Below are 15,541 nucleotides of genomic sequence, written 5' to 3'. Positions count from 1 at the left end.
CGCGTGTGACGGGTAAGTGCATTAATTTGTTACATATAGATAATGGGAATTGATTTTATTCTTAATACAAGGGCGGTAAAACGAGACTGTCGTGTATCTGAGTAACGGATATCCGAGTGCTGACTGTATTGAGCATTAACTGAGCTTATCAAATACATCGGGGGTGTATTTATTTAGCTATGTTAAAAATACACATCAGTGTCTTGGAATGCATTTGGAAAGATGTACCTGCACCTGTTTTTCCTAGGCACAACCAAAGAGTAGAAGCCCAGGCTGCAGTCTGGATGCTGTAGCTGGAAATAGACTTTCACTGAGGAACTTGGGATCTGTAAATAAAGAACTTCTCTTATATGAACCTGCGTCAAGGGAGCTTTCAGCATCAATACTTTTTTTTTTCGTAGCCGGTGAATGCTGTCAGTGTTCTCTGCTGTGTCTAAAACAGCTCCAGGAATGTCAGGTTACCACCTGAATAAGCTTCGGTAAATTCTAAACTGACCTGCAGCCGTAATGTTTTCAATCCCCATAATTGAGCTAAGGTGATTCCAGTGGAATTAACTGAATGAAGTGTATTTAGCATGGCTTCAAGCTATGTTCCTGAGCTAATCGTTTTGCCATGTCAATTTCAGGTTGATACTCTTATCTCATGCACCAGTGCAAAGAAAAACACTTTGGTAGTTGGTAAAATACAGACTTTAAAGAGGCTCCTCGAACCTGGAACATATGTGTCTTTTTAAATGCAGTGAGTTTGTGGATGAACTTTCTAGACATGGTATTTCTGGCAGGAGCTGTCCCTGCCTTGCAGTTTGAAAGAATTGCCAACAGTGCTTACATTTTTTTTTCTTTACTATTTTGTCTGCTTAGATCACTCTCAGTGTCTGATTGTTTAACGAATAGCATTTATTTGCAAATTATGTTACTTCAGTGTTAGTTTAAAATGTCCTGCTCTGGGTGGTTTATGTTAGTTGTGTTTCTAGGCTTATTTGAACAAGGGCCACTAAACAGCAGGATGCATATCAATTGATAGAGTTTTATGATTCTAAGCTCTCAGAGCTGTTGAGAAAACAACATGCGTTCATCTGGGTCTGTCTTGGTTTTACCAAGTTTTCTGATTTGCCTAAGCATATTAAATAATGGCAATTAATTTTGATTGGATCATAGTCAGCTTAGTTAGTTGTCTGTTGTTATTTTTAAACCATCTACAATTTTGTATCTGTTTATATGAGTGCTTGTCACAAAGACGGCTGCAGTGGGTGACGTCAGACCAGAAACAGGAAGTAACACACAGAGACTTGGGGTTTTGGTGAAGCTGAGCGCGTGATCGCGCTCAGCATTTAATAATTAACAGACAGAACAGAAAATAAAAAGGTTGTAGGACACGGCACTTCGCGCGAAAATAAAGAGACAAACAAAACGGACAGACACTAACAAACAGGGACGAACAAACACGGTGAGAAACACTTATTATTATTATTCTTTTTACCTTCTCTCTCTCTCCCGTTCTTTCGCCCTGAACACCCAACCCCGAGTGAGTGAAAACGTGCTGCTTTTATGCAGTTGTACCAAGACTCGATTGCTAGTCAGTCATTCAATTGGAATCTCGGTACAACTGCACGTGAATTAATATAGTGTACTCCCGTGACCACACATTACATTTTAACCAGCACGTGAAGTGATTTGTGCCATCCTCGTACCTAAATACAAATCTACATTTTTAAATCACACGTGAAACACAGACCCGTTTATATCCCGTGTACCAATGCCTATACACCAACATTAACACAGCACACGCAACATACAACACAGAAATGCACACAGGGGCGGAGCACATTGCCACAGTGCTGTATCATTTTCTATTGTTGTTTCTGTTTAACTTATTATTATACAATTATTTATGATTACTAGAGGTGTGCATTTTCCATTTACTCATTCCCAGTTGAGTTGACATTTTATTTACTGAGATTTTTAACAACTACTACAGTATAAATAAAATGTGCTGCTAAGAAGTGTGGAGGCCACTGAACACGCCCACCGAATCGTATCTGTGAACTGTTTTGCTGAAATGTACCTTTTTAATTTGCCTTATTAATTATTAGGACAATCAAAACAGTGAGTCAGCAAGTATAAGTGCAAGAATAACTTGAACTTTTTTATTAAAATCTTTCACAAATAACAATAACATGTGTTGTTCAAATGTCCAGAGGTTTGTGTTAAATTAAACACACTAGAGCTCATTATGTGTAATTGTCACACAAAAACACAATTCCGCACGGTGCCCAAGATAAAGTCACTGATGAAACATCAAGCAAAATGGTAGGACTTTGTGGCTGCACTGTATCTTGTTGACAGACTTTAACTGCGCTGCACAGCATGGAACACTAAACCGCGGAAGAGAGCAGTAACTGCTGGTGATAGAGACTGCTAACTCCCTCATTCCATGTACCATAGAGAGAGAGATGACATCACCCGTGGACATTCCTCTTAACTTTAGCAATGTCATAATGTGTTCCCCCTCATTTTCAAAAGGGAATTACCTCGACACCAACTTAGCATTCCGGATGCATGGCAGTACTTTAAAAGTGACCCTGTACCCCCCACCCCCCCCCCCACCCCAAAAAAACTTTGCATGCCAACTGACACAGAAACTAACACTGCAAATCTGGGTTTAATTAGAGGCATGTAAGAATATAAATAAGTGAAGGACAGCAAGGTTGGAAGCAGGAAGCTGTGATTTTTAAAAGAGAGATTCTAGTCAGAAATTTGATAGTGGGCCTCTGACACAGGCCACACACATTGGAGAACATATGCTTCATTGAAGCTGCATTACCCTTCTTCATGTATGCAGCTCTGTTTGGGCAGGAGGGACATTAACAGTGATTGCTGCTTTAAATGAGCACACTAATAAGATTGAGTGTAGTCGAGTGAGCCGGGGACATCACGGTGTGTTCAAAGTAGGACCCAGCATGTAGGCAGGGATCAGGGGTCAGTGCTTGAAGAGTGGGGCTGCGAAGGCTGGGGAATGTGCTAACCAAGTGGCTTTGGAGGTAAATTCCAGTTCCACATGGGTCTAGATGCAAATAAATTCTGCAAAGCATGTGATGGTCCAGAGAGAGAGAAGCTAGGCTAAGCACATATGTTTATCTTTTGAACATTGTGTTTATTGCTTGTAATGTAAGGGACTTTTGTTTCTGCTGCAGGTCACCAGAAGGTCACTAGTTCCTTCCTATGAGCCTCATTACCAGGATGTTATGTAGGTTCATAACAGTCACAACCATCTTCCCCTCACTCACCTTTGCTCTGACATGAAAAGGTTTTGCATTGCTACTGTATGTAGCTTTGTTCTCCAGACTTTCAAACGTGCCTAGAGTGTGCAGTCTAAGGAGTTGATTTTATATAGTTTATCACACGTTTCTGGGTGGCAGGTCTAAGAAGCAAAGGAGTGGAATTCCAGACCTGCCAGCTGGCAGAGGCACAGACATGCATGCGAGTCTCATCCTGATGTTCAAGAAAGCGTTCATCCACCCCCTTTGTATTCCAAATAGGATCATCGTACTCCTTTACACCTCAAATATCCCCATTATCCAGAGCATGCAGATGTATGGAATAACCTTTTTTTATTGGAAGTAACAGATAACAATTCAGGGTATGGTAGTAAGTTCTAGTAGCAGTATACTTTTACATTAAGGTTAGGTTATTGAATTGAATGATTTGCACACATCAATCAATCAATCTTTATTTGATGCAGTAACAACAAGAAAATTCATAATACTTTAAATACGTGCTATACGGTAAAAAAACAAACAAAAAAAACACAATGCATAATACATTAAATACAGTGGAAATCGCATAATACATGATAGTAGCATAATAAATGAAATAGTAGCTGCAACACCGCAGCTAATAGCAGATATCAGGCTTAAGAGCATGGAAAGCAAGAGAGCAAGTCTTGAGAGTTGATTTAAAGCGAGCGACGGTGGGAGCATCACCCACCAAAGCTGGGAGAGAGTTCCAAAGAGTCGGAGCCATGAAGCTAAACAAGCGTTCTCCAAGTGTGGTGCACTTTTGCTTGGGGATAACAAGCAGGCCAGAGTTGGAGGACCTCAGCTTGCGGGCAGGAACATAGCGGGTTAGAGAAGGTACTCGGGACCTGTGTGATGAAGGGCATTGTAGGTGACCAGGAGAGTTTTGAAAATAATCCTGAACTTTATAGGTAGCCAGTGCAGCTGGGCAAGACAGGGGTGATGTGATCATGTTTTTCACATCTGATAAGGATCCTGGCAGCAACATTCTGAATTAGCTGCAGTCGGTTTATGGTGCGTGCCTGGAGACCACCGTATAGAGAGTTGCAGGAGTCGAGAGTAGACAAATGCATGAAAAAGTATCTCCGCATCCGAGAGGGAAAGGTAGAGATGGACTTTGGAGATGTTTCAAAGATGGTAGAAGGAAGATTTGACCACAGAGGAGATGTGGGCATCACAGGAGAGATTGTTGTCAAGAAGTACACCAAGGCTTCGTACTGTGGGGGAAGGCAGCAGCAGACAGTTTCTGAGGTTCAGGGCAGCTTTATTTAGATTCTTAAGTTGAGTTTTAGATCCTACTAGAAGGAGTTCAGATTTGCTAGTGTTCAGCCGTAGAAAATTAGCAGACATCCTGGCCTCGATGTCTTGAATGCAAGCCGAGAGCCGGACCATGGCAGAGGGGATACACGGTCGAGTTTTAAGTAGAGCTGGGTGTTGTCAGCATAGGAGTGAAACATGAGGCTGTGTTGATGGATGAGTTGACCCAAGGGAAGCATGTAGATATTGAAGAGAAGGTGCCCAAGAATAGATCCTTGGGGGACACCACAAGTGACTGGGTTTGCAACGCCACTGCGTACAGCATAGAAAACAGACTGCATGCGTCCAGATAGGTAAGAGGACATCCAGGAGAGACAGGTTCCAGAGATCCCAGCATACTTCTAAAGGCGGTCAAGAAGAATGCCATGATCTATGGTGTCAAAAGCAGCTGTTAGGTCAAGGAGGACAAGCACAGAGGGAGCACCAGCATCAGCATTGTTCAGGAGATCATTCACAATCCGGAGCAGAGCAGTTTACTGTGATGCAGCCAGAAACCAGACTGTAGAGATTCAAGCAGATTGTTATCCGTGAGGTGTTTCATCAGCTGACTGGCTACAGCCCTTTCGAGAGCTTTTCAGAGAAAAGGGAGATTGGAGATGGGATGGAAATTAGATAAATCTGCCGGGTCGAGGGAGGGTTTTTTGAGTACCGGCGTAACTTGGGCAAGCTTAAGGGCAGCAGAAACCGAGCCAGAGTCCAGGGACAGGTTGAGAGTGTGCATAATGGAGGGAGCAAGATCAGAAGCACGAGACGGACAAGGTTAGTCAGCCAGGGGTCCAGGGGGCATGTGGCAGTTGTTGATTTCAACAGTAAGCTGGAAACATCAGCAATGGAGAGAGGAGAGCAGGAGGAAAGGGCAGTCGGGGCAACCAGAGGAGCGTCAAGGTGGTCAAGTAGTAGACTGGGTTTGTGGTGGGAGAGCATAGAATAGATGTTGTTGATTTTGTTCTGAAAGAAAGAGGAGAAATCATAACAGGTTAGAGAGGAGGATGAACGGGAGTTGGATCTGTCGGTGGCTGGATGTAGGATTTGGTCAATGGTCTTAATGAGAACATTGGGTTTACCGTGTCCCATAGTTATGATTTGTAACTCGCGAGATGGTCGGTCCAGATCTCTGTGAGAACCGTTAGTCCAGACGACCTCCACTTGCGCTCAAGCAAGGAGATTAATATTAGCAGTGATTAAGAAATGGTCAGAGAGAGAGATTGGAGATATCAAGACCCCTGGTGATAAGCAGATCCAGGGTGCGTCCTCGGGTGTGAGTGGGGACGTTGACAGATTGAGAGAGTCCAAGACAGTCCAGAAGCGTGTTGAAGTCGGTCGCTAGGGGGGAGGAAGGCAAGTGAACATGAATGTTGAAGTCACCTAGGAATAGGATTTTGTCAGTAGAAGTGCAGACAAGGGAGAGGAATTCTGAAAACTCGGCAGAGTTGTTCTTTGGTGGATGGTAGATGACAGCAAGGGTGAGGGACATGTGAGAGGGGAGCTTGATGGCGAGATGCTTAAATGAAGAAAAGGCAGGCAAAGAAAGAACTGAGGAAGCAAGCTCAGAATTTGCAATAACAGCAGTGCCCCCGCCTCGGCCAGTGAAGCGAGGTTTGTCAAAGCGGGTATAGCCCTTTGGGGTGGCTAGATGCAGCGAGTGCATGTCGTTTACAGAGTGCCAGGTTTCAGCTAGACAGAGAAGATCAAGATTGGTATCAGTTATAAGTTCGCTGAGAAGCAAAGATTCGTTAGCCAGAGAGCGACAATTGAAAAAGGAGATTTTCAATTAATTATTTATTTCTTAGCAGACGCCCTTATCCAGGGCGACTTACAATCGAAAGCAAATACAAATACATTCAAGTGTTACAATATAAGTCATACAATAAGAACAAGAAATACAATAATTCTCAAGTGTGACAAACCACAATTCAATAATACAGCAGATAATAGTGAAAGTTACATCAGGATATGATTAAGTAGTGATAGTTACATCAGGATATGATTAAGTACAAAATACTACAGATTAAACACTTGGGAGATTACAATATTCTGAGGTACAGGATTAAATGCAGTAAAATAGGGGGCAGATAAGAGCAAAATAAAGCATATTTAAATGAAGGGTGATAGTGTCCCAGGATACAACAGAGGAGTTCTACAGGTGCTGTTTGAAGAGGTGAGTCTTAAGGAGGCGCCGGAATGTGGTCAGGGACTGGGCAGTCCTGACATCTGTAGGAAGGTCGTTCCACCACTGCGGAGCAAGGGTGGAGAAGGAGCGGGCTCGGGAGGCAGGGGAGCGTAGCGGAGGTAGAGCCAGTCTTCTAGTGCAGGCGGAGCGGAGAGGTCGAGTGGGGGTGTAGGGAGAGATGAGGGTCTGGAGGTAGCTGGGTGCAGTCTGATCAAGGCATCTGTAGGCTAGTACAAGAGTCTTGAACTGGATGCGAGCGGTGATCGGGAGCCAGTGGAGCGAGCGGAGTAGTGGAGTAGCGTGGGCGAAGCGAGGTAGAGAGAACACCAGGCGAGCAGCAGAGTTCTGGATGAGCTGGAGCGGACGGGTGGCGGACGCAGGGAGGCCAGCCAGGAGGGAGTTGCAGTAGTCTAGGCGGGAGAGTACCAGGGCCTGGACCAGGAGCTGGGTAGCATAGTTGGTGAGGAAGGGTCGGATTCTTCGGATGTTGCTCAGGAAGAATCTGCAAGTGCGTGCCAGAGTGGAGATGTGCTGGGAATAAGAGAGGCAGGGGTCCAGGGTGACTCCAAGGTTTTTAGCTGAGGAAGAGGGAGAGAGTGTGGTAGATTCCAGAGGAACAGAGATAGAGAGATCAGAGGAGGGGGAGGAGGAGGGAAAGAAAAGGAGGTCAGATTTAGAGAGGTTGAGTTTGAGGTGATGCGAGTGCATCCAGGAGGAAATAGCAGACAGACAGGTAGAGATACGGGAGGAGATGGTGGAGTCAGAGGTGGGGAAGGAGAGGAAAATCTGAGCATCATCAGCATAGAAATGGTATGAGAAACCATAGGATGCGATGAGGGGGCCCAGGGAGCGGGTGTAGAGAGAGAACAGGAGAGGACCCAAGACTGACCCTTGGGGGACTCCAGTCAAGAGAGGGTGAGGTGTGGAGGTTGCTCCACGCCAGGTTACCTGGTAAGTGCGGTTGGAGAGGTAGGAGGAGAACCAGGCCAGAGCAGTGCCAGAGATCCCCAGGTCAGCAAGAGATGATAGTAGAATAGAGTGATCAACAGTGTCAAAGGCAGCAGAGAGGTCAAGGAGAATTAGGACAGAGGAGAGAGAGGCAGCTCGGGCACACTTAAGTGAGTTGGTGACAGAGAGAAGGGCGGTTTCAGTGGAGTGAGCAGAGCGGAAGCCAGATTGGAGAGGGTCAAGCAGAGAGTGGTTGGACAGGAAAGCAGAGAGCTGGCGGTGTACAGTCCGCTCGAGGGTTTTGGAGAGGAAGGGTAGGAGGGAGACAGGACGATAGCTCTGGAGGGAGGTGGGGTCGAGGGTAGGTTTTTTGAGGAGGGGAGTGATAGAGGCTTTTTTGAAGGCAGAGGGGAAGATGCCAGAAAGTAGAGAGGTGTTGAGGAGGGAGGAGATGAAGGGGAGTAGAGCAGGAGCAGCAGCTTGAAAGAGGTGAGTGGGGAGGGGGTCCAAGGCACACGTGGTGGGTTTGTGACCCTGGAGCAGGGAGGAGAGGTCAGAGTCTGAGAGGGGCAAGAAGGTGGAGAGGGAGGGCGAGTTAGTAGGGGATGTAGTGGGTGTAGGGGTTGGAGCAGGAGGGGGTGCGGGGGAGGGAGAGGTGTTAAAGAGTTTGCGGATATCTGAGATTTTAGAAGAGAAGAAGGAGGCAAAGTCGTCAGGGGAGATAGAGGAGGGAGGAGGAGGGGGGGGAGGGTTTAGGAGGGAGGAGAAGGTAGAGAATAGTTTACGTGGGTTGTTAGTGGAGGCTTGGATTACAGATTGGAAATAAGCACATTTAGCAGAGGAGAGAGTAGAGGAGAAGGAGGAGAGAAGAGTGCGGTAAAGGTCTAGGGCAGCAGGGAGTTTGGTTCTCTTCCATTTCTTTTCAGCAGATCGCAGTGTGATTCTTGCCGAGCGGAGCACAGAGGAGAGCCAGGGATGGGGAGGGGAGGGGCGAGCAGGTCGGGAGGTGAGGGGACAGAGGGAGTCGAGGGAGGAGGTGAGTGAGGAGAAGAGGGTGGAGGTAGCAGAGTCTACGGAGAGTTGTGAAAAGGAGTCGATAGGAGGGAGGTGAGAGAGAGCAGTGGAGGCAAGGACAGAGGGGGAGAGAGAGCGGAGGTTACGGCGAGAGGTGACAGTGGGGGTGGGAGGAGCAGGGAGAGGGGGGAGAGACAGAGAAAAAGAGATGAAATAGTGATCAGAGAGGTCCAGGGGGGTGACAGAGAGGTTGGAGGGGCAGCAGGCCCTGGAGAAGGTGAGGTCCAGTTGACGGCCAGCTTTGTGGGTAGGAGGGGACGGAGAGAGACAGAAGTCGAAGGAGTGAAGGAGAGGGAGGAATCCAGCAGAGTGGCTGGGGTTGGAGAGATGGATGTTGAAGTCACCCAACAGGACAGTCGGGGTAGACAGAGAGGGGAGGGAGGAGAGTAGATAGTCGAGTTCATCCAGAAAGTGAGTGAGAGGCCCAGGGGGGCGGTACAAAACAATGAGCAGGAGTTGACAGGGAGAGGTTAGTTGGACTGCATGAAATTCAAAGGTAGTGACAGAGAGGGAGGTGAGATCAGAGGGGGCAGAAAAGAGTAAGGAGGGAGAGAGGAGAAGACCCGTCCCACCTCCCCGTCCGGTTAGACGCGGGGTATGGGACAGGACGTAGAGAGAGGACAGGGCAGCAGGAGTAACAGTGTTATCAGGGGACAGCCAGGTTTCAGTGAGAGCAAGGAAATCGAGCGAGAGGTGGGAGGCAAAGGCAGAGATGAAATCAGCTTTGTTAGCAGAAGAGTGACAGTTCCAGAGTGCACCAGAGAGTGTGCGGGAGGGGGGGAGAGGCAGAGAAATGAGGTTAGAGGGGTTGGAGGAGCAACAGCGGAGGGAGGGCAGAGGACGAGGACGGGAGGACAGAACAGGGATGTGAGAGACAGTCATAGCAGGACAAGCAAGACAAAAGGCACAGTAGGAGCAGTGGGGTGGAGGATACAGACCTGACTAGTAGATGGCTTCTTCCAGAGCGCTGGTAGGTTCGGATCTAGTCGAACAGCATCTCAGCGCAGGCCTCCCCTCGCTGGACTCCCACAGCTAGACTCCCGGCTCTTTTGTTGAGGCTCTTCTGTTGGCTGGCGCTTCGTGCTGGCGCTAAAATAAGCTGCTTGAATAAATGTTGTTACCCCTGCTTGGCAAAAGAACCAACTAAACGGTGTGGAAACCAATCAAATAGCAAAATCAACTGCTAATCAATTTAGCCACTCACCTGGTACTAATCACACACAAACTCAGCCAATTCAAACACCACCTTACAATGTCACCAAATGTAGTAGTTACAATTACAAAAAGCAGGAACTTATCTATCTGCCTCTCTCCCTGGTTCCCTGAAGACTTTTCAAGTTAGTAGCAGGCAGCGTAGGTTGAGAAGGAGTTAGTAAGGGTATGTGCAGAAGGTACTTACCAGTATTTCAGTCTAGGAGTGGAGAATGAGTGAGCCCGCTTTGTCCAGGGGATCCAGACGTTAGGTATCAGAGTGGGAATGAGGCCTCTAGTAGCCATTGGGAGGGATTTGGGAGAGATCCTCGCTCCACCTGTCCTTGCTCTGACTGCCACAGCTCAGACTGCCCTTGGACGTGTGGCCCTTAGACTGCCACAGCTCAGACTGCCCTTGGACGTGTGGCCATTAGACTGCCACAGCTCAGACTGCCCTTGGACGTGTGGCCCTTATGGCTGGCGCTTAGAACGATGCAGACTTTTTTTTTTATGTCACAGCGACGCGTTGTAATTCTGAAATCTTGTGCTATTTTATTCCTAGTAATTCCCATTTCAGCATTGAAAAGATATCTGTTTAAATATAAACCCATTGTTTAGAAAGATACTTAGCAGGCCTATTAGTGCACTACAGATTTGCATTATTGTTGGGTAATTTACAAGTGCATTGCGGGTTTACAATAAAACAAACAAAACAAGCAAACAAATAAATTAAAAGACTAAAACTGAAATTGCACACAACTGTCCTAGTACTTACATAATGCGTTGGAGCGTTTCGTTGTTTACTTCCAAAGAATGTTGGCATCCGTCTGATGCAAACTTTTTTATTATTATTATATTTCTTAACAGATGCCCTTATCCAGGGCGACTTACAATTGTTACAAGATATCACATTATTTTTTACACGCAATTGCCCATTTATACAATTGGGTTTTTACTGGAGCAATTTAGGTAAAGTACCTTGCTTAAGGTATAGCAGCAGTGTCTCCCACCTGGGATTGAACCCACGACCCTCCGGTCAAGAGTCCAGAGCCCTAACCACTACTCCACACTGCTGCCCTTTTTGATGCATTATCAACAATGTAGCACAATGTAACGTCTGTGTTCTACTTATATTATATTAATGTCTAGTATTTTTTTTTTTTAAACGTATTACTGTGCAGGACCCGCTTCAAGACTGTTACCTTTATTTTAAAACGTGCACCGATTAATCTGCCGATTTAATCAACTAATGCCCATAAATTAACTGATCAAATATTTTAATCGAGTGACAGCTCTAATATATATATATATATATATATATATATATATATATATATATATATATATATATATATATACAGTCAACCTTGGTTAACTTGACTGGTGGATAACGCGACACCTTTGCTTAATTCGACAGACAATCTTGGTCCCGGATTTTCTCCATATAAAATGTATGAATCCTGCCATTTTTAATTCGACACCACAATTTACTCGTAACTCGACACTTACTACCGGTACCCAAGGGATAAAAACTATTAAAAAGACTAGAGGATAACTCAACACTGTCGTTTCACATGACTGACCTACTTGACACTCTTGTTTCACGTGACTGACCTCTGACTGGAAACTGATCGTTAATTCATTCATTCATTCATTCATTCATTCATTCATTCATTCATTCGCAACTACCAAGTGCAGCTGGTTACAGTATTAGTTCATAATGAGTGAGAAGTGAACTATACGTGTTGTACCGAGTTTGTACAGTACTGTATAATGTAATTGATTCATTCACTGCAGTTCTTTCAACCGTTCTCATAAAGACATTTAAATAAAAATAAACTTGTAACTACGGTAATACTGTAAATGTGTAAGTTCTGTTATTTATGGCTCATGTGCACCCGTGGTTAACTCGGCACCTTGGATAAGTCAACACTAAATGGCATCCCCGTGGGATCTCGAGTTTTGTGTCAAGTTGGATGGGGACCGTTGGTGAACAGCAATTTTCAAGTTTTGCCACAGATTCTCAGTCGGATTGAGGTCTGGGCTTTGACTGGGCCATTCTAAGACATTCAGGTTCTTGTTTTTAAACCACTCCAGTGTAGCTTTGGCTGTGTGTTTTTTAGGGTCATTGTCCTCCTGGAAGGTGAACTTCCGCCCCAGTCCCAGGTCTTGCAGACTGAAACAGGTTTTCCTCTAGAATTTCCTTGTATTTGGCTCCATCCATCTTGCCCTCAATCCTGACCAGTTTCCCAGTCCCTGCCGATGAAAAGCATCCCCATAACATGATGCTGACACCACCATGCTTCACCGTGTGGATGATGTGCTGAGTGTGATGAGCAGTGTTGGCTTTGCGCCACACATAGCATTTTGCGCTAAGGCCAAAAAGTTCAATTTTGGTCTCATCAGACCAGAGAACCTTTTTCCACATATTTGCTGTGTTTCCCACATGCCTTTTGGCAAAATCCAAATGGGATTTGATATGGGTTTTTTTCAGCAATGGCTTTCTTCTCGCCACTCTTCCATAAAGCCCAGCTTTGTGGAGCGTCCGGGTTATAGTTGTCCCATGGACGGTTTCTCCCATCTCAGCTGTGGTTCTCTCCAGCTCCTTCAGAGTTACGATTGGCCTCTTGGTTGCTTCTCTGACTAATGCCCTCCTTACCTGGTCACTGAGTTTTGGTGGACGGCCTTCTCTAGGCAGTGTCGCGGTTGTGCCATATTCTTTCCATTTTTTAATAATGGATTTAACGGTGCTCCGGGGGATGTTCAAAGTTTGGGATATTTTTTTATAACCCAACCCTGATTGGTGCTTCTCCAGAACTTTATCTCGGACTTGTTTTGATAGCTCCTTGGTCTTCGTGATGCTGTTTGTTTAGATATGCTCTCTGACAAACTCTGGGGCCTTCCAGAAACAGGTGTATTTAATCTGAGATCATGTGACACTTTAATTGCACACAGGTGGACTCCATTCAACTAATTATGTGACTTCTGAAGGCAATTGGTTGCACCAGAGCTTATTTAGGGGTGTCACAGCAAAGGGGGTGAATACTTATGAAATTAAGACTTTTCAGTTTTTTATTTGTAAATAATTTTGAAAAATATGTAGATTTTTTTCCCCACTTCGACATTTTGTGTAGATCAGTGACAAAAAATCCTAATTAAATCCATTTTAATTCCAGGTTGTAACACTACAAAATGTGGAAAAGTCCAAGGGGGGTGAATACTTATGCAAGGCACTGTATATATATGTGTGCATACATTTTTGTATATTTTAAAAAGAGATAATATTCTTAACAGACGTGATCTCCCATTGATACTCCTTGTTCAGTAAGTAGGTTTAAGCAGTGGAGCAACATTCAAATTGGGCTGAAAAACATAAGCAGACAACTGTTTAACCAATCTGACCATTCAGAGGGATTGAATCAAGGAATTTACAAATTAGACAAAGGATGGGGGTGCTAATCGTCTGTGTATTCTCCTGTCCACCACACGCCTCAATAAAATGTAGCTGCTACAGTATGAACCAACATCAGGAAGTTAAAATGCGTCCGTACCTTACATGACTTCAGGGGAATGTGAATCAAAAAAGCTGATATGGGGGCTGCTTACAAAGGGGCCCAAACTTGTTATGGTTAAAAACAGCAGGGGAATTCATGACAAACTACATAGCTTCATATTGGCTTCTGTCTAGCGTTTCTAAAGCATAACTAGACAGAAAACAGAGATAATGAAGTCCCTGTTTGCCACTCTGGCAACTTAAGCCACCTGGAACCATGTGGAACCTCCCAGGATTAGGTGCAAAACTGAAAGACGCTGTTTCCATTTATTATGCCAGCTCACTGGCTTTGTCAAGTGCTGTGTGGCAGTAGGATTTGCACCTCTTTCATGAATGGAAGACAGTGAGCCAATCTCTTTGTGTTCAGTAGCAGTTGGTTTGTGAGGCATGGCACATAATCATTTTGAATGAACCATTGGCCCGTGAGTCACAGATGTGGGGATTTTTGTATTTTTTATTTTAAAAATATGTATTATTAAATGTGCTCACCTGCACAGACCAGTTTCACTTTACATATTCATCACTCTTAACTCTTATTGTGAGGCAGTATTTTGAACAGCTGTCTTCAGAGGACATTTACTGTAAATTTAGAGCAGTAAGGGTTTTTTTTTTCCTACTTAAACCTGACTGTTTTATCCTACAGGTGGTGTATTTTGGAGACAGCGTGCGCTCAGATGTTTTCCCAGCCAGTTGCTATGGAAACTGGGAAACCGTTCTGATCTCAGAGGAGCTGGAAGGAGAAGGAGCCCAGACAAGTGACATGAAGTCTAAAGATGCTGATGCTGAGCCATTAGAGAAGAAGGGAAAGTATGATGTAAGTTTTACCTGATGCAAAATAAATTCTGGGCAGTGCCACATTAAAAAACAATTCAGCTTTCAGCACATCCAATACAGGAAAATACACAATTTTAATAAAACAAAACAAAACAAAAACATGTCCTTTTCAGTAATTCTATGGGAAATTGTCTATATATGTGCCTATGTATATTCCAGCTAAGGGTTAAACTTGGATTATTCTTTAGTAATGTGTGGCCCGCTATAAACATTAAACTAGTTTTCAGGATATGTGCCCTGTGATAAAAGTTTGGTTATGCACCTTTGCTGTTCTGCACTCGACAGCTGAATTCCTGCTCCTGTCATAAAAGCAGGATGTTTTGTTGTCCTACAGAAACAGTGGAGTCAGCATATTGCAGTCGCTGGCCGGAATCGCTGTTGGCAGAATTAATAGCAGAGTTGGCTTACAAGTGCTGTGTGACGAGATCAGTTTTACAACTACCCCTCTTCCATTCATGGGAATATCCTGCATGGGAGGAGGTTAATATTTGGAAACGCTGCAAATAAATCAGAAGCAAAAAATAATTGGTCTGGAGCAAGACAAGATGGGGCTGTTACTCACTATGCTGTGGGACTGTTAGGTTTTTACTGAAGGAATGTGCAGCACTTCCTACAGTTATTTTTTTGCAACTTTATGATTAGATCTAGGCATATTTTTTTCTACAGTTAGCAGACTATTAGCAGACTGTTTTTTGTTTTTGTTTTTTTAAATCCAGGAATTTTATTTCATTGTAAGTAGTTACCTATGTTTATAAGTCACTGTTCATTAAAGACAATGGCAAAAAAAAAATATTATATTGAAATCACACAATCATTTCAAATGGTTTTGTCATGATCACAAGGCAATTGAGATAATGTATCTTGTGTCATGTACTTCCCCTTCCTCTCTCCCAGGTTTGATTCTGATTATTTGAATCTGATTCAGGCATGGAGGTCAGGACAATAAGAGGTCATATTGCTGTTCACTCTATCTAGTTATCATACTGAAGTGGAGAGATGTCAAATATGTATGCGTTAGTATCCATCCACTAAGATTCATCATGGGCATTCACAAGCTAAGATCCACATACAGTACAGTACTGTTTCAAGTTCCTTCTTGGGGTTTAGCAGTGTTTTTGAAACTCGGCTGAGCCTCACATGTAACAAGTTTTCTTCCAG

General features: G+C 44.4%; 1 protein-coding gene across 2 annotated transcripts in view; it reads left to right on the top strand.

The window, feature by feature from the left end:
• The window catches only part of nt5dc1 (5'-nucleotidase domain containing 1), a 134,139-nt gene that overhangs the window by 113,973 nt on the left and 4,625 nt on the right, over positions 1 to 15,541 (top strand). For both annotated transcript variants that reach the window (XM_034005370.3, XM_059023570.1), the window contains one exon: positions 14,193 to 14,363. In XM_034005370.3, the coding sequence (XP_033861261.3) occupies positions 14,193 to 14,363 (171 nt within the window). The remainder of the gene's footprint in view (positions 1 to 14,192; positions 14,364 to 15,541) is intronic.

This window comes from Acipenser ruthenus, chromosome 5, assembly GCF_902713425.1.
Source record: "Acipenser ruthenus chromosome 5, fAciRut3.2 maternal haplotype, whole genome shotgun sequence".
Lineage (NCBI taxonomy): Eukaryota > Metazoa > Chordata > Actinopteri > Acipenseriformes > Acipenseridae > Acipenser > Acipenser ruthenus.
The sequence above is the reverse complement of the archived record's forward strand: the minus strand, read 5'-3'. Positions and strand labels throughout refer to the sequence as shown.